The 24586-nt window shown below is 47.8% G+C and overlaps 1 protein-coding gene across 19 annotated transcripts in view; it reads right to left on the bottom strand.

The window, feature by feature from the left end:
- The window catches only part of SHANK3 (SH3 and multiple ankyrin repeat domains 3), a 396403-nt gene that overhangs the window by 179510 nt on the left and 192307 nt on the right, over window positions 1-24586 (bottom strand). For 17 of the 19 annotated variants that reach the window (XR_011327682.1, XM_069801392.1, XM_069801393.1 and 14 more), the window contains 2 exons: window positions 24180-24367; window positions 3884-3907 (listed from right to left, as the gene is read on the bottom strand). Coding sequence is in view for 18 of the 19 variants with exons in the window: in XM_069801392.1 (XP_069657493.1) it covers window positions 3884-3907; window positions 24180-24367 (212 nt within the window). In the remaining variant the exon portion in view is untranslated. The remainder of the gene's footprint in view (window positions 1-3883; window positions 3908-24179; window positions 24368-24586) is intronic. The other 2 variants (XM_069801390.1, XM_069801394.1) reach the window with 1 other exon arrangement.

The following is a 24586-nucleotide window of genomic DNA, read 5'->3' as shown; positions in this document are numbered from 1 at the left end:
CATCACACAAAACTACTGTTGCTAATTGGGATATAATGATTATGCAAGGAATATGAAAAATACATGGCCTCAGAGGCTGTCATACAATCATGGACAGCAGTTTGTATGATGTGCACTATGCAGCAAACTTCAAGAAAAATCTGAGAAGCTCACACTTTATTGCATTCAAACTAAGTATATCCCAAAGCAAGGAGACTCCAGAAGCATGACAAGCAGGTACTGAGACTTCTGAATAGCTGCCATAACTACAAACAACATTTGAAAAAGATCAAGAGAACAAAACACATGACAATAAATGTGCCACCTCAGCCGTGCATCAAGTGCAACACTGACCACTTCATTTCAAGAGCACTTCTCAGCTACAGAAAAGTTAGGGACCACCAAATGACAAGGGGAGAGTGATGAAGATATATAACAACGAAATCTAAGTACTGTCTTGAACTTTCTCGTCAGTTTTGATATTAAGAAAGAGGTGTTTAGTGTGAAATCTCATCAGTGATCCCAATGTCACATGGGTTCTCAGCAGAGGCTAGAAGTTAGCAACCCAGTAAGACGTACATGCAGTAAACACTTCATATGGCATATGGTTTATAACATATGCTATCCATGTTGTAAGTGTTGCAAACTGAAGGAAAACCTTTCAGGGGGAAAAGAAAGGTGCTAATTAATGAAGCTGCCTAGGAAAGCAAGAGAAACTCCTGTCTAGAAAATGGATAGGAAAGAGCTACGAGTCCTTCACAGCCATGCTTCATGCAAGTCCTAGAGCAGCATCCCTGACACAAAACAAGAGGAGGGAAGAAAAATTCAAAAGAAAATTACAAGGGAGGAAAAGAAAAATATTCCATTTTTATGAAAGTTCTTAAAGGAGTGGTTCTGAAGTAGCCCAAGGAAGCCAAGGATGAAGAGCAAGTAGCCTGTGTATAGGTAGAGGAGGTACTCCATTTCTTAATTAAGAGTCAAAGGCTACTAAAAGGACCAGATCCAAAAATCAATACTGGCAGGATGGAGTGTTGTTGGAAATTTCCCAGTAAAAATGGCAGGAGAAAGGCCCCAGCACAACGGAAATACTGCTACATTTGAAGCAGATATCGATAACGCTGGGTTTTTTTCCTCTCCTTCTTGAAGCAGCGCTTCCCACTCCACTAGGGCACCTCATTCTGCACTTCGTTGTGCTCGGCAATGAGTGCACATCACGACAAACTGGCAAGCGCTCTGTTCCTTAAAGAACAGAGAATCCCTTTACAGCAATGCTCAAATTCGCGATTGCACTTCACATACAACACAAGGTTTGGGATACGCGTCACTGACCACCCTGCCAGGCTCCAACAGCAGACTGATGAGATCAGCTTTCTCTCGTCACACGTTCGCACCTACCCTGGGCTGGCAGCAGGGTGGTACCCATGGGAGAGCGAGGTTCCTCCTCCTGTCCTGGCCAAGCCAGCCAAGCAGACAACCCTGTTGCACAGATCTGGTCTTGTGAGTCAGCAGAGCCCCAGAAAACACTCCCAAGAAGAATTAGCATTTGCAAATCTAATAGCATTTCAGGGAAACACTGGCAACTGTTTACAACAGGATAAATCATCATGGTGGAGCTGCCAGTGCATTATGATGTCTCACTTTTTCACTAAAACATTCTGTTTTCAGGAACCTTTAATGTGCCTGAAGTTAACTGTTTGGTATGACTTTTCCTATACCAAGTATTTGCCTCAATGATCTGGGCCTGGAACTGAACTGGAGCCCAGTTGTGGTTCAGAACTACAGCTGAAATAAAACATTTCATAGTGTCTAAAACAAACAAAAAACTCTTACAAATATTCTAAACAGGCAGCTGTGACACTTGGACACTCCAGATGACAGACTTAAATTTGGCAGAAAAGGTCCCTGGAAGGTGCTTACTGCCACCAACACACAAAACCAATTTCATTTGTGAACAGTGTAAGCTTACAAAAAAAAAAATCACAGCTGAACACATGCTTGGTGTCACTTTTCCAGGTCTGCAGGTAGATTTCTGGAGCCTACTCTCATTGAGAACAGTAGTGCCCATTTCTCTGACAGTCTAAGGGGTCTAGTTTCATCCTAGGGAGGAAAAATGCTTCCAAACCTGTTCCTGGTCTCCTGCCTCTCTCCTTTTCTGTGCTGCCTCTGCTGCACCTTACCCTGAAGCTGTGCCTCCTCTTCCCACTTTCCAGTCTGGATGGCTGCCCTCCCATGCCAAGGCCACAACACATACCATGGATGGGAGAAGCCAGCCTGGGAAAGCCCAGAAGGCGCATGGCAATCTCAGTTGCCAGCTCTGCCTGTAACTGTAAACTACAACAACGTTTACAGGCGGAAGCCAACCATTATTCAATGTGAATTAAGAAGACAATTTCATTTTCATGCAGAGTTTCCTCTACCTTTCCTGCATCAACTAGCAGCTAGCTTTACCATCAGGAAGAGCAGCCTGGAGGAGGCAGCCCCCGGGTTTAAAGCCACCTGTCCGTCCGTCCGTCCCCATGCTGGAACAAGGGGCAAGACCCATTTGGCAGTGAGTGGACATCTGCCTGGAGTGATGGGGCTGCCTCTGCAGACACGGGAAAGAGACGGCATTGTCAGTGGGGCTCCCCCACAGAAGAGGGCGATGGGAGCAGATGGGGATGTTGGTGGTGCACAGCCCTTCCCGGGGTCAGTTCTGTTTCACCCGATGCTCCCCAGTCACACCCTCACAGATTAGGGGATTGGATCTCCAGCCTGGGGGGGACTGGTATCACAAAGGAGAGTATGGTATCCATCCCTCCTGACTAAGCTCAAACACTTTCACCCGAGCATTAAAAAACCCAAACAACCTACGCCAAGACCACGTGAACTGGGTGTGAACTCCTGCCACCTCGTTCATAAGCAACAGGGGAAGAAGCAGGGTCTGGTACTGCCTCTTCCCTGCTGTCCTGCACCACCTCGGCAGCAAGCAGCAGGCAGATAGCTAGCACTTCTGCAGAGACTCTCCTGGGATCAGCTCAGTCCTTCCCACAGCTCTCACCAGATGCCACAGGAGTATCTTCTTGGGAGGTGTCCTGGTTTCGGCTGGGACAGAGTTAATTTTCTTCCTAGTAGCTGATACAGTGCTGTATTTTGGATTTAGTATGAGAACAATGTTGATAACACACTGATGTTTTGGTTGTTGCTAAGTAGCACTTATCCTAAGTCAAGGATTTTTCAGTTTCCCATGTTCTGCCACCAAGGAGGTGCACAAGAAGCTGGGAGGGAGCATGGCCAGGACAGATGACCAGGACAGATAGCCAAAAAGATATTCCAAACCATAGAATGTCATGCTCAGTATGTAAACTGGGGGAACTGGCCAGGAGGCAGGCACGTAGTCAGCAGGCACTAAGCAATTGCATTGTGCATCACTTGTCTTTCTTGGATTTTATTTCTCTCTCTTTTTATCTTCCTTTTCATTACTGTTATTATTGTATTATTTTATTTCAATCAAACTGCTCTTATCTCAACCCACAAGCCTTACTTCTTTTTCCGATTCTCCTCCCCATCCCACCAGGGTTGGGGGAAGAATGAGTGAGTGGCTGCATGGTGCTTAGTTGCCAGCTGGGGTTAAACCACGACAGGACGCATGTGCATCTCCTTGGCTGGTCTTCCTGTGTACATCACAAGAAACATACAAGAACAGAGAAGCTTCAGGAACTGTGGGAAAACCAGCAGGATGGGAAAGGAAGGTCCCTTCTCGTACTCTGCCCCCCAACCCCATCCAGGCTAGACAGCAGGAATCAGGGAAAGAAGAGGAAAGATTGGTCTCCAAAAGCCCTTGTAAACTCACACACACAGAGGACACGGCAAGGAGAAAAGTGGAAAAGGGTGCAGTGGAGTGGAGAAAAAAAAAATTCATAGTTACCTAGTTCACGAAGCTGCTCTTCTACTGCGAAGCATGAATGAAAATGAAAGAGAAAAAACATGGGACACATGCACTAGCAAAGCAGAGAGCAAAGCAGAAAAACACATAAATGAAGCACAAGAGCCGTTTCCAGCTCAGTCACTGGGACACACCTGGGCCATGGGTAGCAACAGGGCACTGACAGCCTGGCATCCTATAGCCCACTGATGTTGGCCCCACAGTGTCTGGTTTACCAAAACCCAGAGGTCCGCACACTTTCTAACCATACAGCCTTTAGAGGACAATGCTTCTTGACTCTTCTACGCCATGGCCTCACATCCAAGAGACAAAACCATTCTGCAAGGCCCTGCCAGTCCAAACCAGAAAAGGAAATTCATTTTATAAAATAGTCCATATACTAAATACAAAACCAAAAAGAGTCTCCTCTGTCCCCTCTGCCCAGGAGAGAAATAGAAAGCATTTTTGTTTTCCTCCTTGCACCACTTCCCACTCAAATCTGGACAGCCCACTATACTCTTCCTTTAGACAGCCTGCTCACCTCCCGATCCCCCTTCTCATACCCGATGCATGGTGTACAACAGCAATTCTGTGTAAACCAGCATGCTGCTGACACATCCAGAAGCCCAAAGTCACACAACATATGTCCTGTTTAAGCTGAGCTGGATGTCCACAAGATTCTGATGTTCCTAAAAACTTAACCCAGACAGATGTCTATCTGGTTTGTCCACTAAAGTCCTCAAGAAGCTCCAAGTGATTCCAGACCTGAACAACTAATTTCATCATCAAGAAACATACCAACACCTGTTCTTCCAACCACTGCTTTCTAAATCATCCTTCTTTGCTGGCTTTCTCCACTGAATTCTTGCCCTTCCTCTGGCCTACATCCAGATAGAATAGAATATTTTAGTTGAAAGGGACCTACAATGATCATCTAGTCCAACTGCCTGACCACTTCAGGGCTGACCAAAAGTTAAAGCATGTTAAGGGCATTACCCAAATGCCTCTTCAACACTGACAGGCTTGGGGCATTGACCACCTCTCAAGGAAGCCTGTTCCAGTGTGTGATCACCCTCTCGGTAAAGAAACGCTTCCTCATGTCCAGTCTGAACCTCCCCTGATGCAGCTTTGAACCATTCCCAGGCATCCTGTCCCTGGATCCCAGGGAGAAGAGCTCAGCACCTCCCTCTCCACATCCCCTCCTCAGGAAGCTGTAGAAAGCAATGAGGTCACCCCTCAGCCTCCTTCTCTCCAAGCTAGACAAGCCCAAAGTCCTCAGCCGCTCCTCAGAGGACATGCCTTCCAGCCCTGTCACCAGCTTGGTTGCCCTCCTCTGGATGCATGTGAGGTCCTTCAGACCCTTCTCAAATGGTGGGGCCCAGAACTGCTCACAGTATTCAAGGAGAGGCTACACCAACGCTGACTACAGCAGGACAATCCCCTCTCTTGACCGGCTGGTCACGCTGTGTTTGATGTTCCCCAGGATGCAGTTTGCCCTCTTGGCTGCCAGGGCACACTGCTGGCTCCTACTGAGCTGCTGCCGACCAGCACCCCCAGATCCCTTTCTGCAGGGCTGCTCTCCAGCCATTCCTCTCCCAGTTTATACTTGTGCCCAGCATTACTCCATCCTAGGTGTAGAGTCTGGCATTTGGACTTGTTAATCATGCCACTGATGACTGCCCAATGCTCCAATCTATCTATAACCCTCTGCAAGGCCTCTTGTCCCTTGAGAGTCAACAGCACCTGCCAAAAGATGCTGAACCCTCAGGTACTGTTAAATCAAGACACGCCTTCCTCCTTTACAACAGGCAAGGACCTCTCCCACTTCACCACTGTAGCCTTCGTGCTAGAGTGCCAGTTCCTGCATCGCCCAACCGGGGATGCAGTGAGGAGCTGTATGGGGAGGGCACAGTCCCTTCCAGCTCCGCACATGGGCATCCATGCCATGTTGTATGAAGCAGAAGGTGGCTGGTGCTGCAGGTCAAAACATCCTAATGTAAAGCTGGGTCCACACTTCACCGTCAGCCTCTCCCTGCCCAGATTCTTTGCTGCGTCTTGGGCTTATGGCACTGCCAGATATGGTTCTCACTGCACCTACAGGGAAACATGCTACTGTAATGCTGCAAAAAACTGTTGGGGAACGTCACTCTAGAAGCATAGAAGTAAGCAAGAGAAAAGGAGTTGGTGTGTTTTCTAGCAGCTTCTTGAACCAAACAGCCTGAAGAAACATCAGTGTATATAAATCCCCCGCAATGGCAGAAGATGGCCTCGCATGCCTTATTACTTCTTGGTGCTGTGCAGAGATGTGAACAGTCCTATACATTCAACTAATACAATCCTCAGCACAGTGCTTGTGTAAACTGCAAGGATGCGTCCTGGTTTCGGCTGGGATAGAGTTCATTTTCTTTCTAGTAGCTAGTATAGTGTTATGTCTTGGATTTAGTATGAGAATAACGTTGACAACACACTGAAGTTTTCAGTTGTTGCTAAGTAGTGTTTAGACTAAGTCAATTTATACTAAGTTTATGTATAAAGTCAAGGATTTTTCAGCTCCTCATGCTCAGCCAGCAAGAAGGCTGGAGGGGCACAAGAAGTTGAGAGGCGACACAGTCACAGCAGCTGACCCAAACTGGCCAAAGGGAGATTCCTTACCATGTGACGTCATGCCCAGTATCTAAACTGGAGGGAGTTCGCCGGGGCGGGGGGGGGGGGCACATTGCTGCTCGGGAACTAACTGGGCATCAGTCAGCGAGTGGTGAGTAACTGCATTGTGCATTGCTTGTTTTGTATATTCCAATCCTTTTATTGGTATTGTCATTTTATTATTATTATTATTAGTTTCTTCCTTTCTGTTCTATTTAACTGTTCTTATCTCAACCCACAAGTTTCACTTTTTTTTTTTCTCTCCCAATTCTCTGCCCCATCCCACTGGGTGGGTGGGCAGTGAGTGAGTGGCTGCGTAGTGCTTAGTTGCTGGCTGGGGTTAAGCCACAACAGGATGCTAAACATGCACTCATCTCAAGCACGGATTTGGAAGCACCAGACCAAAGTCCAGCAAGACTGCACACACTTGACTGTCCCAGCAGCCCCTGCCCTCAAGGTGCTTCAGGCCTGCTCGCTCCCAGGTTGAGCTTCAAGCTCTCAGACTCAGATGAGTGAAGAACATTGAAACCTGCTCAAACAAACACCATGCTGCACAGGAACGGTCAGCATCCTCAACACAGATCCCCAGATCAGGTTGAATACCCAAGTCAGACTGTTACACAGCCCTTTCAAACCTGTTCCTACGATTAAATTGACAGGTGCGAAGAATACACACCCATAAAGAGAGAAGCTGGGGTTCACGAGACAGTTCTCTGGATGTCTAAGAACCCGACTACATAAGCATGCTCTTGAGGAACACAAAAGTACGCAAACACACAGTCAGTGTTTCAGCTACTCTACAAACTGTCCACATGCACAGCCTTACCTTGCTGTGAACACAGTCCATGCACTCTTTCAGCAAGCAGAAACTAAGTTATCCTAGGGCACATCAATGCTACAGCAACTAAAGCCTGGCAAGCTCACACCCGAGTTTTCCCTCTAATAATAGGTCTGTGTGCCCCCATAGTCAAAAACTGGGACACTACTAAGGTCAAGCTGAGGCATACAGAAGATGCTGACTTGAATTAATGAAGCATTTTCTAATTCTGGAAGGTAAATAGGGACAGCTGCCAGCTCAGTGCACACCTAAATGCATTTGACTCGAATGTCTTACTAATTTAAGCAGTTTCCAAAGACAGACAGACTATTTCACTAAAATGGCACCCCCAAATTCCAACAGGTCATGTTTAGAGGTCATCTACAACACACATTTTAGCTGCTAATTTACTTGCCATTATGTCTGGCAGGAAGACACATCTCTGCCATGTTACCAGGCCTGTCTGCAGCCAAGGCAAGAGGCAAGCCCATCATGTACTCCCAGGACAGTCTAGCCAACAGTTACCAAAACCCCCCTCAAAACCCAGAGAGCATTCCAGTACCTGTATGCTCCTTGGTAGTACGCTGGTTTTGTGCATTTGTAGTAATGCCCCTTAACTCTGTCTAATATGTGATTTACAGCCTACAGAAATCTTGGTGAGGAAGTGGGAGTACAAGGAAACTCTTCCCAGAGGACAAAGAAAAGCAGTGCTCAAGGACCAAACCATTAGATTATACATGCAGTAAGAAGTGCCAGGAAATGCAAAAATATCCTAATTAAACCTTAAAAGAAAGAGGGAGGAGTTTGTTTATTTTTTAATACTACAGTAAGTTTGCTACTACATTTACTATTTTTATGTCCAAAAGTTTGTAAATAGAAACCTTGGTGAAAAATGTGTGTGCATCCCGACCGCTTTGTATGGATCACCAAGGTTATACCACCAGGTGCATCCCCTTTATCTGTCACCAAGAAAGAATGTCAAGGCTCTGATGTGCAAAAAGATCAGTTAATTTATATCAGTGATCTGAACTGAAATGTATTAGTCACTGCAAATCATATTTATAAGTGGATGCTCTTATGCAGAATTAAAGTGAATATAATTTCCTTTATCATAATTATAGCTTGGGGAGTGAACTGAACTAAACTAAATGAACTATTTCAGTTCCAAGTCAGAGGCCACAACTGTTTTAGTGGGTAAACTGGTCTATTACAAAGGGCAGCATGGATCAGCTCTTCTGGTTACCCTATCTAGCCAAGCCATAAAGGAAAAAATGATTTGTGGGATCTAACAAATAGAAGTCTCAAAGGACCATGCTGTTGATAAGCAGACATTCAACACTCAGTACTGCCTGTGCTGATGCTCACTATAGACAGCCTATTAACGGGAAATCCCTGGGTTCAAATATTATGATGATCGCAAGTTTTAGCTAAACAAGTCGCCAAACTCCCAGCAGATCTAGGTCTCAGGACCACAGAACAGAGCTGAATACAAGTGCAAAGAACACTCTCATCAAGTTAAAGGCCAGCAGTGCTCTGGACAAGGCCAGAAGGCAAATTACAGCTGGTCTGATTTCTGCCAGCACACAGCCTCTCCCAGCAACTTCTGCTCCGAAGAAGTTAGCCTGGGCAGATCAGAACAGGGCTGGACACTGGGCTGACAACCACGAGCCACATACCAAAATCTTTATCTAAAGTGCATGCCTTGTGAATCTATGCCAGGCTAAAGCCTCTCCCTGCAGACCTGCAGTATGCTGGCCAAAAGCTGCTCCGAAGACACCTCTTCCTGGCCGACACTCAGCTCCCAGATGAGCCCCTGCAGTTCCGAGGAGGAGGTCCCCCTTGTCCTTTAGGACTATGAACTCATACGGAGCACTGGGCATCTCTCCAGTTACCTGCTACAACAGCCTAAAGCAACCGCCTTGAACTTTAACTGTCGTGCTCCTAATAAACTGCAATTATTCTTACAATTAAAAATTAATCAAACAGTATTTAGAGGTAACATACAGAAATTACAGAAAATCATTCTTATCATTACTTGTATTTTAGAAATAGATAACATAGCTTCTCCTCATCAACCTCCTAAAAATCTGCTGGAACATCCCTCCATGCCTCCCGTGGATGGGATTCAAGATCTGCATCCTGGGTTTAGCTTTTACATTACGTCAGAGCTGAGCTCTCCCCAAGACCCAGTTCAGACCCAAGCCTTCCTTCCCAAAGGCTCCCTGCAAGTTAGCTACCGACATGCTGGCACTCGGGCACACGGAGGCAGCAGCATCTCTTGCCCCGTCTGTAGGCAGACTATATTAACAACTGTCCCAACATTCTACTCAACTATATCAATCATGAGCTTACCGAGAACAAAATGCTGCTCTGATAGGCAGCAGTGGATCAAAAGAAAATGCTAATACACAGATATGATTTGACAGCAAGCTTTAAACAAGGAGCAGACTATGGGGATCATTACTAATTCTTAATCAAGACAAGAAAAACACACCAAGGATGACCCTCATGCCCACCAGCTATTCCCAGCTGGCATGACAGCAATGCCCTTAGTTTTAGGAGACTGTGATGTATCATTTGGAGAGCCCAAGAGAGGCAGCCCCTGGTGCGTCTTACAGGTGTTAGACCCAAGGTCCATATTTAATCCACAAACATGTGGCTGGATTTGAAGCAAGCTGTTACTGTCAGGCACAGAGATTTCTGCTGGCACACTTCTTCCCAAAGCTGAAGATTCAGATTATCTAGCAAGCCTCTGTGCCAGCAGAGTCCCAGACAGTCAAACAACAGAGCTCCACCTTGGGAGCAAACTGCTAAAGTGCCAGTCTCACCTCTCCTGAGCTGGAAAGCCTTGAATAGAAACACATCTGATCTTTATGCAAAAGACACTCACCAGTAGGTTTGCTCAGTCGTTAATTAACTTCACCCTTAAAAGATTAAAGATATGAATTCACTACTTAAATGAATCGGTGTACACTGAGGCAGCCATGAACATCTGTCTCTTGCTCCCTTTGCAAAGCAATGCTTTGGCCACATGGAAAGCAGCCTTTACACTGGGAAAGCACGATGATTCATTAGGAAACCTTTTGCTGGTTCCAAGAGAAGACCCATAACTTCGGTTAATACCCACCTGGGATGGGTGAGGAGTGTCAGATTGATGACTGCCCTTTTCATTAACTTCCATAGCAGGATGTTAAAGACAAGAGCAGAGCACGCTTTCTGGACAGAAAGTAGATGCTAAAGTCAAACAAACCCTTGCTATGGCTTGCAAGAGCCACTGCTAATGGCCAAGACGGATGAAAGACACAGCTAAAAGGCTATCTATATCTGAGCTAGTCAACAGAGAAATAGTCTATTTCAGAGCGTGATTCATCAGACTTATTTTAAATGTCTAACTTGGGAGGAGATAAATTGCCCTTTGGAAGAGCTATTTCTTAGCACTGACTACAGGCAGCCCAGACAACTGCCTCAGGTGTAGCTGTGTACATCAGCCAGCCACACGCAGACAGTTTAATCACCCCCCCACCTCTCCGACAGCCTTCAACTTCCCCCAGTCCAGAGAGAAGACTCGCGCTGGTGCTTCAAACGTAATGGCAGCTCTGCCAGTAAGGGGGTGACCCTAACCCCACAGTCAGTCTGCACGAGGGCCGCTGCAGCCCAGCACCTCGGCAGTTCGTGCCCGTACCTGCAGCGGCTCCCCAGGAACAGCCACCAGCTGCTCCTGGTTTGTGCTCACTGCCTCCTGCCCTCAAGGACGTGCTTGGTCAGAGGTGTCTTTGCCCTGAGCGAGCCATGACTGCCTCCAGAGCAGATTTTAAAGATCCTAGACTTTGGGAGAACGCATCTTCCACCTGAGCCTCTTCTTTCTAAGGGTGCCAGATCAGCCAGAGAAACCCTACAGAAAGCTGATAAGAGGGGGGAAAAAAAAAAAAAATTATCAGACTTCCTGCCCTTTACAGAACCAGCTCAAGTGCAATGGACAAAAAACTTAAGAACAACTTCCAGAGCTCGGAAAACAGCTTGGGGAGTTAAAAATAGTCACTTTGTAGCGGAAAACTATTCTGCAAAGACAGGTCCTGGAGACTACCCACCCAGCTGGGACTGCGAGGGTACATGGAAGGGGAAAGCACCCGATTCAGTACAGTATCTGGTTAAAACTAACAGAAATCACAAATACCAGAGGAAGCCATACATTAAACGCAGGCACACAAACATTCACAGCAGGTCGTGCTAGAGGACCAAAACGCTGTGGGTCTGCACTGACGGGCAGCAAGGGAACCGAGCAGGCACGGCGCTGGGGAGGGCAGCCCGGACTTCGCCACCAACAAGAATGGGGAAACGTGACAAGCAGGAACATTTTGGGGCATGTAGGGGTCTGGTAGGGTTGTGTGAAATTTATTACGAGATAACAGAAAGGGGCTGTGGGATTATGTAAAATTAGAGAGACAGGCAGACATACACACATATACATATAAAAATAAAATTCTGAGAATATGAACAGGCAAATTTTCTGTCATAACCGAACACAAGTTTCAAGCTATTTCATGTTTTTTTAAGAAAGAAGCCACAAGCAAGTTATAGCAGAAAAGAACAGGCCTGTTCAGCTATGGAGTGACAGCAGTTCAGGGATTATCGGGGGCATGCAGCTTGGTTAAGGCAGCTGGAGCCGGCGCCATGTTCACAACTGGTACGGGCTGAAGACGAGATTGAACTAAAAGGAAGGACCGTTTAATTGATCAGCCGTGGTCTGGGAATGGGATGGGTCGTGCTCACAAGAAGATGGCTTGGTAGCACCTACAAGCATCTGCCTAGAATTTGACTGAAGACATTTGGCAGCCAAAGCAAACCTTGCTGTAATTTGATTTAAGACAGAGGGGCAATGCTAGCTGTCAGTACTCGATTGTCCTGAAAGCGCATCTGACAGATGCGGAAAGTAGAGGAGCATGTGGTAGATGAGATGAGACATTTGTATTTGTCCTGTGCTTCCTGTGTCAACAAGGAGAAAATGTCACTGTTTTAAGGAGGACTCTACCTTGCTAGAAGAAGCCTGAGAAGGGAATAACCTTGGCTATTATTTTTGCAAGTACCTTGGTTCAGCAGCCACTCAGGAGGATGCTTTTTAAATTCTTTATGCTTTCAAACATACTGTTTAGCAGTGCACTATTTAGAGACAAATTTCTCTCTGCTGTAGAAATCAGATGTAGGCAAAGCATAGGAAATGGAGAAGGACCTTCAGAAAGAGTTCAGGAGCATAAATCCACCCCCCCAAACACACTTTCTGAAAAACACTCTGTCCTGGTTTCAGCTGGGATGTAGTTAACTGCCTTCGTAGTAGCTGGTACAATGCTATGTTTTGAGTTCAGTATGTGAAGAATGTTGATAACACTGATGTTTTCAGTTGTTGCTCAGTAGTGTTTAGACTAGAGTCAAGGATTTTTCAGCTTCTCATGCCCAGCCAGGGCACCTGACCCAAACTGGCCAACGGTGTATTCCATACCATGGGACGTCCCATCTAGTTTAGGAACTGGGAAGGGGGGCGGGCGGGGGGGGCAGGGATTCGCCGCTCGGGGACTGGCTGGGTGTCGGTCGGCGGGTGGTGAGCAATTGCCCTGCGCATCATTTGTACATTTCAATCCTTTTATTACTACTGTTGACATTTTATTAGTGTTATCATTATCATTATTAGTTTCTTCTTTTCTGTTCTATTAAACCGTTCTTATCTCAACCCAGGAGTTTTACTTCTTTTCCTGATTTTCTCCCCCATCCCACTGGATGGGGGGGGAGTGAGTGAGCGGCTGCGTGGTGCTTAGTTGCTGGCTGGGGTTAAACCACGACACACTCTCAATGTCAAATTAAGATGATTGGTTTGACATTTTTCCCCAAGAACTTGCATCTGTAAGTACTGCAGCACTAGAAGATAATCCAGTGGATGAAGAACAAATTGGACGATAAGTTTGGTTAAAAAAAAAAAGTGTATCTTTAGGAGAAAAACCAACATTTCTTCAGAGGAAAATGTCCATCCAAAAGCAAGATGCAAGAGGCAGGGGCATTCTGAACAACCTGTTGGAAATAAGACTAAAAATAAAGGACAATTTCTGTGCTAGTCAATCTCAAGCATGTATGTTTTCTCTATACTTGGGTCCAGCTACTGAACTGATGCACACAAGCCAAGTACAACCACTCCAATAAACTCTGCTGGGAACCTTCTGTTTACCCACTGTGCAGCTGAGCTCAGGATGCTGCCGTAGATACCAGGTCCCTGAGGAGAAAGCAGGAGACAGAGGATTTCTGCTACGGAAATAAGAGTTTTGATGGTATCTCGTTCTTTTGACTTGTCAACAAGGTTTCCTCTCCTACAATGACAAGCTGATAAGAATTCTCAACGTATCATCACAGATGCCAAGTACAAATACTATCATTTTTATGCCAATATGCAATAATCCAACCTCACACTGGGTACCTATATGACTTTCAAATGGTATTTGATCCACACACTAAGGAGTCTCATTTCGGTGTATTTCAGAGAGGCACTGGGGCAACATCACTCATTGCATATTCAGCAAACACAAAGTTGTTGACATAGGAAATGCTTATTACCCTTCTTTTCATAAAAGGAGAGAAGAAATTCCATTAAAAACAGGCAGGTGAAGAAAGAATGAAAAATCCAGAACATTGCAGAAAATAGTTGTCTTGACCTAAAGGCTTTCAAACACTTTAAAGCTTCAGTGTGAATACTCAAAGGCAGCAGAGCCGAGGCCTGCACAGGCAACAGGCACAATAGGACAGACTGCATACCTGCGCGATATCCATTATACAAACTCTGTATCTTATATGGTTCTTCTTCCAGCATCTAATTATCTCACCAGTATGGTGTTACACATATAATGAGCATCTCTGTAGAAAGCAGGTACTGAAAAAAGCTGACATCTGAAGGAAGTTCCCATAAGTTCTGAAGACTAATATTCCCTGGCAGAGGAATTTATGCTGAAGAAAAAAGAAAGTACAAAAAAGTTTCAGAGATTTGTTATATCCTAAGCAAGCAAAATCTTTCCACCAGTGTACCTGAATGGAAAGTAAAGTTGGAGGCAAGTGGACCACAACAGTTCAGGCCAGTTTTGTTCTTCCTATGTGCAGCAGAGAAACCGAGGTCCTGACGCTGTTCTCCTGACTTCATCTCTAAATCCTCCCTTCGTTTTGTGATTATTTTTTTCTCCAAATTCTTAAGCAGAGAATCTCTTGTCAAGGACACCTTGATTTCTAGAAGGGTTATTTGGCCTTAGCAGGACATTTTAAGTTTAGTAGCTCCAACAGTCTAGAAGCCATGCTGTTGACTTGCAACACGTAAGATCTCAGTGGAAAAATCCTGTCCTAACCTCAAGTAAAGAAATTTAGCACAGCCAAAAGCAGGACTTATGACAGACAGCAGTCCCAAGAGGTTGTATAATTCTCATACCAGGCTACAGCAACGAGCCGCATCTTGGCTTCTTCCCATCTCTTTCAAAATGACCTTCCCAGTAGACAAAACAAGAAGGAACAGAAGGAGAATTTCCTGACTCCAGTATGAAGGAAAAGCTTCACCAGTAATTCCAAGTCCCTTCTAGCCCTGAAGTAGGCACAGAGACACTCCGTAATAAACTCATTCACAGAAATAAAGCTAGAAAGGGAAACATAGGATCAAGGGTTTGTTGTTAACTTTTGTTGCTAGTGATCATAAAAACCAGTCGGCTCAAGCACGTGCCAAGAGGCTGTCTTCTACACGCGATATACGGCCAGTGGAGCCTGATCCAAACAACCACCCGAAGAGCCCCCAGCAGCAACACAGGCGTTGGTGGCCAACGCTGTCTTCAAATACAACTCTCGAGATTAACCCCTGAAGCCAGGATGCAGTTTATCCAATTTGTGTGTGCAAATTACCTACTTGTTCAGGGAAGGGGCTGGGATTGCCTGTCCTAGGTCAGTTCAGTGCTCTGAGCCCCAGGGCACGAGCACAAGGCACAGAAGCACTCCCCTCAGCGAGCAAGCACTCTTATCCCTTCAGATGACACTAAGGAGCCTGAACATGCGCAGCCTGATCTGTGGCAAAAATTAAACTTTAAACAGAGTGAGAAGATTTTAGGCGAGACCAATTTTTCTAGCCATAGTTTAGGATTACTAAAAATAGAGTTTATAATGTCAACTGGTGGCAGCTCTAATAATCATAGAGGGATTACTTGTTCCGCATGTCCTGAGGGAATCTCCATCTCTTCTTTGCACTGAAGTAGATTTTGACACTTCTTCCCATTGCACTGTCCTCATCAGAGCCTACCCGACTGTCTTAATCCTTGATTGATATTAGACCATAAAGAGCATTCCAGAAAGCTTGTAAGACTCTAACAAGCTACTTTCCTCTCCTCCCCAGTGTTCTAATATACCTCACGGACTCACGGGATCTGATGGCCATTTCTTGCAAACACTCATTATCCCAACATCCAGACACATCCCTGGTGCTGGGGGCTGTCCAGGTGGATGCATGTATCTAACAGACTTCTGATCACCTGCATTCATCAGGGAGGCAGGGTCCTCAGAACTGAAACCCTTACAGTCCCACCCAGGCTTTTGGTTTCTTTCTTTCTTTCTAGGTTATGCTGCTGCGGTGGGTGTAATTCAAAATCACCACAAGCCTGCAGCCAGCTCTGAATGGAAGACACTGCCTACTAAATAGCACTTCCCTCCAAAAAGCATATCCTTTCCCATGCTCCAGGTCTCTTCCAACTACCAAATGACCAGTGAGTGACATTTCAGGTGTCAGGGCCCAGCTCAATGCTAGCTACCAAGAACTGGCCTCCTACGTAATCCCAGAGAAACCCAACACTGGAGCTGCTGGTGCTACACAGCTCTGTGACGGCAAGCACTGGGGAGTATGATGCCATGACTTCCCAACACAACCCAGCTCATCAGCCCCCTCCTCAATAAATGGGAGGGTACGGTCAGAGGATAGTCTTTGAACAACTGTGTAAACTGCAATCCAAATTGTAACACCCCTGAAGAAACACCAAATAAAGTAGTCACCTTTATTTGTGACCTACATTGGCTGTTACCAACATTTAACAAGTGAATAAGCATGCAAAAGGAGAGGAAAGGGAGGTATGGTTCACAGCTTAAGCTAAATATATATTTAATATTCCTGAATTTTATGAAGTTTATTTGCTTTAAAAAAGTTGAACAGCGTATATAAATTCTATGTTCTCTTTATTTGAAATCACTTAACCAAAACGATGCAGGATCTACCTGGACAGCACCCAAGACTGCAATCACAAAGACCTATTTATTTGCAACAGAAACCAAACTGGGTTAGAGAAGAACAAAAAGGTTGATCAGAGGTATAAAAAAAACTAATTGCAGGAAAAGATATAAAGAATGGGGCGCATTAATGGCAAAGCAATGTGTATTTAAGCAGATAAAAACAGGCATACAATGGCAAGTGGGATTTCAAAAAAACCAAAACTTCCACTGAGCATCTGAACAAGTTAACACTTAAACTGAAGAGTAACATATTTATAAACCAGTAAGATTAGATACTTTTCTATATCAGGCATAATTAGCTGTCTTATGACACAACTGGCATAAAGAGTGCAGCAGGGATCAGAAAGAGGTCAGGTATTTATACAGAAAATACAGGGTGGTGAAACACTGGCACAGGTTGCCCAGAGAGGTGGTCGATGCCCCATCCCTGGAATCATTCAAGGTCAGGTTGGACGGGGCTCTGAGCAACCTGATCTAGTTGAAGATGCCCCTGCTCATGGCAGGGGGGTTGGACTAGATGACCTTTAAAGGTCCCTTCCAACCCAAACCATTCTGTGATTCTATGAAAACAAGAACAGCCAGAGATACGCTAGGCAAGATACAACAAAGTCCACTGACTCTGCAGCCCACCGTTGAGCCACAGTTTGGAAGCCCGTGTCCTACAAACCCCATCACCCCCATGCCCATGGCTCCCTGTGCACACACAGCATCTGCCCCCAGCCCAACACCTCTTCCCACCATAATATTCCCAGCCACCCTTTTACTCCTGTTTGGCCAGAACATGACAGATCACATCATGGCTGTCATCGAGCTTGCAGAGGCTCGGTGGCTGGGACCACCAGGCTCAATGAGCCATCAGCTGGCTGCTTTCCCCACCCTCAGCTGCCATGTCTTGAGCAACTTGGCCTTGAAACCTCCACACATAGGACAAATTTGGCTGAAAATGTTTAAGTGGCTTGAAAGTGAGTATGAAACAATCAGAAAAGAAGAGAAACAACACTTGCTTATGTGCACCTGCCTCAGGAGAACAGTCTAAAAGTAGGGACCGTGGATCTTCCTCTGTGGGGGCAGGAGCCAGGCAAGGACCATTGGGCTCTCTTGAGGGCCAGTTCTGCGGCTCAGCCAGTGTGCTACCATACCCCTTCCAGGAGCTTGCGGCATTAGCTAACCAGAGACTAATTACCACACAGGGACAGGACCTTGCTTAGATCTAGGAGAGAAATTACCCAAGCCTACAGTGGAAAAGCGTTACTTGTATGTCCCACTGACCTGAAAGGGAACAGCATCGTACCCCGTCACCTGGTCACCACAGGCCTGGCCATGCAATTGTACATGTCATAATCAACAAAAACCCCCACTTCTTCCAAACAATTTTTTTCATGTCCCTGAGATATTTTAGTTTTATTCAGTTCATTTTCTTTTGTCTTTCATAAGCAATTCTTCCCTTTTTCCTCTTCCATGACTCATTTTTCAAAGTTTCCAACAACAGCAAGAGGAAATAATTTATCCATGTCTCAAGAAGCTCTCGTTATTCCTGAAAAATCTTTTAACTTCCAAACACTGACCGCTAGACAAACAGCACAGAAGCATAGATCCTAGGCTCCCACAAGACCTAATAACCTCAGCCAACCAATTAGGAAGCCTTGTGATTGGTTCCCAAGCAAGGTATCATTCAAGTCACTCCAGGGCACGTGTCCAAGACTGCCATGCTCAAGGCAGAGCACCTTCGGTAAAGCCGTGACACAGGAGATACACAGGAGCATACCACAGCAGATGGGCACAGCTCTGCACAGCTGTCTGCCACCACTTCTCTCCAGCACGCACGAAAGAGAGATAACAACTCCTGTTATTCAAAGGCCTGGTAGAATCCACACTCATGCCTAATTACCTCCAAGTAACTTAGGGCTGCAGAGAACTGGAACAGAATTCATAGAATCTTTTAGGTTGGAAAAGACCTTTAAGATCATTGAGTCCAACCATCAACCTTGCCCACTAAACCATGTCCTGAAGTGCCTTGTCTACACGCTTTTTTAATACCTCCAGGGATGGTGACTCAACCACTTCCCTGGGCAGCCTGTGCCAGTGCTCAACAACCCTTTCAGTAGAGAAATTTTTCCTAATATCCAATCTAAACCTCCCCTGCTGCAACTTGAGGCCATTTCCTCTCGTCCGATCTCCAGCCATCTGATAGAAGAGACCAGCACCCACCTCACTACAACCTCCTTTCAGGTAGTTGTAGAGAGCAATAAGTCTCCCCTCAGCCGCCTTTTCTCCAGGCTAAACAACCCCAGTTCCTTCAGCCGCTCCTTGTAAAACTTGTGCTCTAGACCCTTCACCAGCTTCGTTGCCCTTCCCTGGACATGCTCCAGCACCTCAATGTCTCTCTTGCAGTGAGGGGCCCAAAATTGAACACAGGATTCGCGGTGCAGCCTCACCAGTGCCGAGTACAGGGGGACGATCAATTCCCTGCTCCTGCTGGCCACACTATTTCTGATACAAGCCAGGATGCCATTGGCCTTCTTGGCCACCTGGGCACACTGCTGGCTCATATTCAGCCAGCTGTCAACCAGCACCCCCAGGTCTTTTTCTGCCTGGCAGCTTTCCAGCTGCTCTTCCCCAAGCCTGTAGCGTTGCATGGGGTTGTTGTGACCGAAGTGCAGGGCCCAGCACTTGGCCTTGTTGAACCTCATACAATTGGCCTCAGCCCATCGATGCAGCCTGTCCAGATCCCTCTATAGAGCCTTCCTACCCTCAAGCAGATCAACACTCCCTCCCAACTTGGTGTTATCCACTCTCACAGTCCAGCTCTCAGCAAACTCACGATGTTGGAGCTAAAGACAGTTTTTTAATGCATTTCACTCCCCAGGGAAGTTAAAGAGTTCCTCAGATGGAAAGCAAGAACTGTTGGCACCCAAGGGCTACAAGAGAACTGACAGAGTGAAGCACCACAAGCCCAGAGGGCAACAGGCTCTCAATGACTCCCAGATTTGTCTGGTGCTGTGGAGAATTGTCTGCTGCTCTGGAGTCAGCGCCCACAGGACAGGGCGGCTCCAGCTGAAGAGACCATGGAGACAACGAGCACCAGGAGTTGCTTTGCATCGTCAGGTGGGATACCGCTCTCACACACCCAATCCTCATCAGAGCCAGTGAAGCCTGGAATCCCTGCTCAGTGGATGACTAAAATAAGGCTAGCATGTAGTACTCGTGACTAAGTAATTTCATTTGTTAGGAAAGGAAAAAGCAGTCTCCTTTTTCCAAACAAGGACCTGGTCACAGTGCCTTTGATGTCTCACAGCCAGATCACAGCAGTCTGTTGTGTCTAAAGGCACATCAAAAAATTATTAAACCAGCCATAAACACTTATTTCAGAAGTTAGAAGAGATGAACCTGAAGTCCGGAAGGTTCTAGAGCAGCCTCCCCACCAGAATAGCAGGAGGAAAGCGTCAGCAGTTTTAAAGGTAGAGCATGATCAGTTCACAGGTGATTGTAGAGCCACACAGGGCCAAGGACTCAACTCACTGATCACAGAACTCCTTCTCCAACTCTGTTCTTCCAGTGCTGGGAATGAGAGTAATGCTGGAGCTGCAGTCTAGTGAGTTGGCAGCTGTTTGTCACCCCTTTGCTCTAGATCACCATGGGCACAGATAGTTTGACGGTGAAGTTTAAAGCTTTGGCTTAACCTTCCAAGTTATTAATGGCTCTGACACTAACCACCTGCATCTAACCACCAGAACAGCAACCTTCCCGCAGGGCAGCAGGGATCCTACAGCCCACAGCGAACTCTGCATGAGCAGCCTCTCTTAAATGTTTCTGGCTGGATAAAGAAAGTCCAGAGGAAACTAGCTGGCCGATCATCAAACAGAAACTGTAAAACCTTCCACTAACAAAAACTATATTCTCTGTGCAATAACAACCTTATTCACAAGTAAAAGAATCTCCTCTATCTAAACAACCTCCAGCACAAACGAGAACTGCTACAATAATTCAACAAAACCGTAACCACCACCAACAGAAATTCAGTTTGCCATTTATTTCACAGAGGGTTAGCTTAGATACTGCAGTACGGAATGTCAATAAGGAACCACACTAGAGAGGAAAACCTAGTGTTGGATGCACATGGTAACAGTTGCTGAAGAACAACTCCTCCTAAGCACAAAGTGCAAAGAAATGAGGTTCCAAAAGCAGCACGTTCATAGTGTTCCTAATTTCTACCTTGTTTCCAGGCTGGAGATTCAACCCTCCTTGTGCCTCGCCTATGAACCATTTCTCCCTGTGACCTTGTGATTTCAGTGCTGGTGACTACTGGTTCTCCCTTTGCTTGGGGCGCTCACATCTCATTTCATTTCTCATTATCAGGAACAAGCAGATCAAGGGCAGACTCTCCTCTGCTTTAGCTATCTTACAAACGAAATAACTGTATTGATTATTGCCTTTTGTCATCCAACAGCTACCAGGACAGTATACAGTCAAGATAGACACCCTTAACTTTCACCGTGCTCTTGAAACCAAACTAACTCCTACTGAAAAGCCCTGAGGAAATCCATCACACGAAGCAAGGCTCAGTGCATCTCTCGCTCCACCAAATCCAGTATGCAAGACCTTCGCTTAACATCAGCATTCAGCAGAATCTTTCGCAGGAGTCCATTTGCTTTTAACAAGGAACGCCACCTCCGAATGTAACCCTGGGTGAATGTTCAACAATCCTCAACTTTCTCTCAAGACAGCACACCAACGAGCAGCATTTGCTTCGTAACACAGTCACGCTTCAAACAGGGCCATACACAAACCCTTGCATGGCTTACACACACTACAGAGGTGCTCATGTTACTCCACCTCAAACTCTTCATCTTCTCTGCAATTCTCAAGATAAAAACTGCCAGATGTTTTGCCATTCTCCTCTCTGACAGTAACTGCTTGCAGTCCCAGTTGTCTGAAATCACTGACTTTCACTGCATCACAGGGATGGCTGTCAAGTGCCCTCACTAACACATCTTAAGATGAGACACCAGCCCTACCACAGCTTCCACGCCAGTGATCTCCTGTCCCCAGCCTCCGCCTGCTCAGCGCTGCCCTCCCTGTGGGGGTTCCTTCCCACAGCACACTCCTGCCTGTAGACAGCTCCTCTCTCAGACTTGCATCTTCAGACAGGTTTCTCCCTCAGCATCACACTCTCAGAGAGCTTCCTCCATGCAGGGGCTTTCGCCCTTGCACATCTCCCCAAACGCAGCTCATCTCATCAGGCAACTACCTCCAGCAACTCTTTGACACCACTCCCCAAATCAGCTCCCATCCTTCCACAAACAGCTCTTCTGCTCATATCCACCACACGTCAGTGCTTCCTCCAACTGCCACCTTTCTCCCTCCAGGACCCTCCACCCCCCAACACTTCAATTCCTAGGCAGCTCAGTTAGTCCCCACCCAGCTGGTACATCCTTTTCAGGACCCTGATCTGAAGTCCCCCAGGCTGACAAAACAGCTGCCCATGGCCAGGCGTCCTCTCAAACCACACTCTCCCAACGCCTCTCACCGCTGCTGCCCATTTGCAGGCACCCTGGAACCCCTGTTAGCTCAAAGCCAAAATCCAGCACTAGCTCTAGCTCAGTCAGGGACCTTCACTTATGCCAGCTTCTATTTCCCACAAGCCGGGTGTGAGAGAGTTCTTCGCACCAACTGAAGATCACCCCGTTTCCAAAGGTGTCACGAGTCCACCAAACATGACAAAGCACCAGCCGCAGCAGTTCTGCTCAGACTGCTGGTTTCCATTTATCCCCATCACTCTACCTGTCCGCAACCCCAGGGCACCCTATCCAATAACTGTCAATATTCCTATCCTCACAAAAATTAATCAGCATCTCAAAAGCAGTAAATAACTGCGCACTGCCCATCTACACCGCCTGGAGATCTTTCATAAGCGAGTCACTGAAGTGATTCTCTTTTAACTCTTATTAAGCCTTCTCAGCCACACGTTAAGAAAGCCAGCTGAGAGTGCCTCCAGCTCCGAGGAGCCATTGCCCATCATAGTCCTCCCCACCGTACTTCCCACAACTTGCTTTCTCTCTGGAGATCACATGAAGAAGATATGCAAACAATTACAGGTGAATACGTGAATTAAGGATTCTGTTGCAATTACTAAGGAATGGCAACAGGACCACCTACTTAATGCAAATGCATGAGAAGATACAGAAGGGTGTGACAGAAAACACTGGGTAAGTGGGTAAAGACAAGAGATGGGAAAAGCACTTCTGACCCCAAAGCCCTGTCCATCTGTTGATTCCTTCCAGCCTCCTGGAAACAAACACCTTTACCCCGTGACCACACAAAGGGTAGCTCCACACATCAGACACCCGTCAACTCCAGCTACCCCACTGCAGAGAGCCTCACCATCTGGCATGTGAGCCAAGTCACAGGCACTTCACGTCTATCTCCTCCTCCTTCACTCAGAGGACAAAATTGCCTTGGTGGGGGCAACAGCAGGTCTGCTTGGACTGCCACCTCCAAGGGAGGTTTTCAGCATCCACAGCGCAGGACTTAAAGGTCTAATGTGCTTTTGAAGCAGCAGTTCAGAGCATGGAACAGCAAGCCCTGTCTCCTACTCCCAAGCTCAGATCCACATTACAGCTAGCACAACTAGTCAGATTAGCGACTGCTCCAGCCCGCACTGTAAGAGGCATCAGCAAAAAAAGTGGAGGCAGGAAGATGAAAAGAAGATCCTTAAACTTTCTGCGAAAAACTACAGAATTAGCCCACTTGCAGAGGAAGCCTTTTCTCATCCCTGTCTGCTGGAAGCTGACTTACGACCTACCGCAGGGTTTGTATGTCTTTCAAGAAGTCTGCCCAATATAACGGGCAATGCCATTATCCCTCTAAGCCTCTCATCTCCCTGTCAGCTGTGCATCACCATGGCTCCTCAGTGTGTGTGGCTGGGAGCTTTGTTTCGGAAGCGCTTCCTTGCCCCGCTCCCCCTCGCCGCTCTCAGCCAGTGGGCTGGCAACTGGGAGCCTTGCAGACAGCCCATGGCAGGGCACGAGGCAGGGGCAGCGCACAGGACGCACGGTCAACCCCGGGCTGGAGAAGAGGGTTCAGAGAGGCGCCCGCTTCTCCCGAGGGTCCCAGCAGAGTTCGGTGCCCACAGCCCTGTGTCGCAGGGTGGGACCGAGGACCCAGGGCCCGACTGCACGACCAGAGCCCCAGGGCCACGCTGAAGAGCCACGGCCCCGCACCTGGGGCCTGACCGGGCAGCCCCAGGGCCTGACCAGCACCCCGTGTCCTGACTGAGGGACCTGCACCCAAGGCTGGCCTGAGGCCGGCGGCCCCGTGCCCCCAGGGCCTGACCGAGGGACTCCGGGGCTGGAGCTGACCGGGGACCCCACGGCTCTGCTGCCCCGCAGCCGGGCTAGGGCCCTGCAGCCCCACTCGCAGACCGGGACCCCACGGCCACAGACGGGGCAACCGGTGCTGCCGGCCCCCAGCCCGTGGCGGGCGCGGGACCCCCCCGCGCCGCAGCCCGGAGCCCCACCCCGACCCGCCCGACCCCGCGCCCCGGCCCCCGCCCGCACTCACCCTTGACGGCTTCGCCCCGGTTGAGCTGGATCTCGCCCTCGCCCTGCGGCGCGTAGCTCTTCACCACGATGAACTTGCGGCCGGGCACGGCGCTGTACAGCTTCCGCTTGGGCCCGCGCAGCGGGGCGGGCGCGGCGTGCGGCGCGGGCTCGGCGCCGGGGCCGGGGGGGCCCGCCGGGCCGCCGGGGCTGTAAACGAAGACGTAGGTTACGGTGCTGATGCCCGGCAGCTCGCGGCTCGGCCCGCCGCGGCCCGCGGGCTGCGCCATGGCGGGGCGGGCCGGCGCGGCCGCGGGGGGCGCGGGGCTCAGCGCAGCCCCGGCCGCCGCGGCGCCGCGCGGGCGCGGGCACCGGCTGCGGCTGGGGGGCCGCCGCCCGCCGCCGGCTCCATGGCGCGGCGCCGCCCGC

This window comes from Haliaeetus albicilla, chromosome 14, assembly GCF_947461875.1.
Source record: "Haliaeetus albicilla chromosome 14, bHalAlb1.1, whole genome shotgun sequence".
Classification (NCBI taxonomy): domain Eukaryota; kingdom Metazoa; phylum Chordata; class Aves; order Accipitriformes; family Accipitridae; genus Haliaeetus; species Haliaeetus albicilla.
Note: the sequence above shows the minus strand (reverse complement) of the source record. Positions and strands in the feature narration are given on the sequence as shown.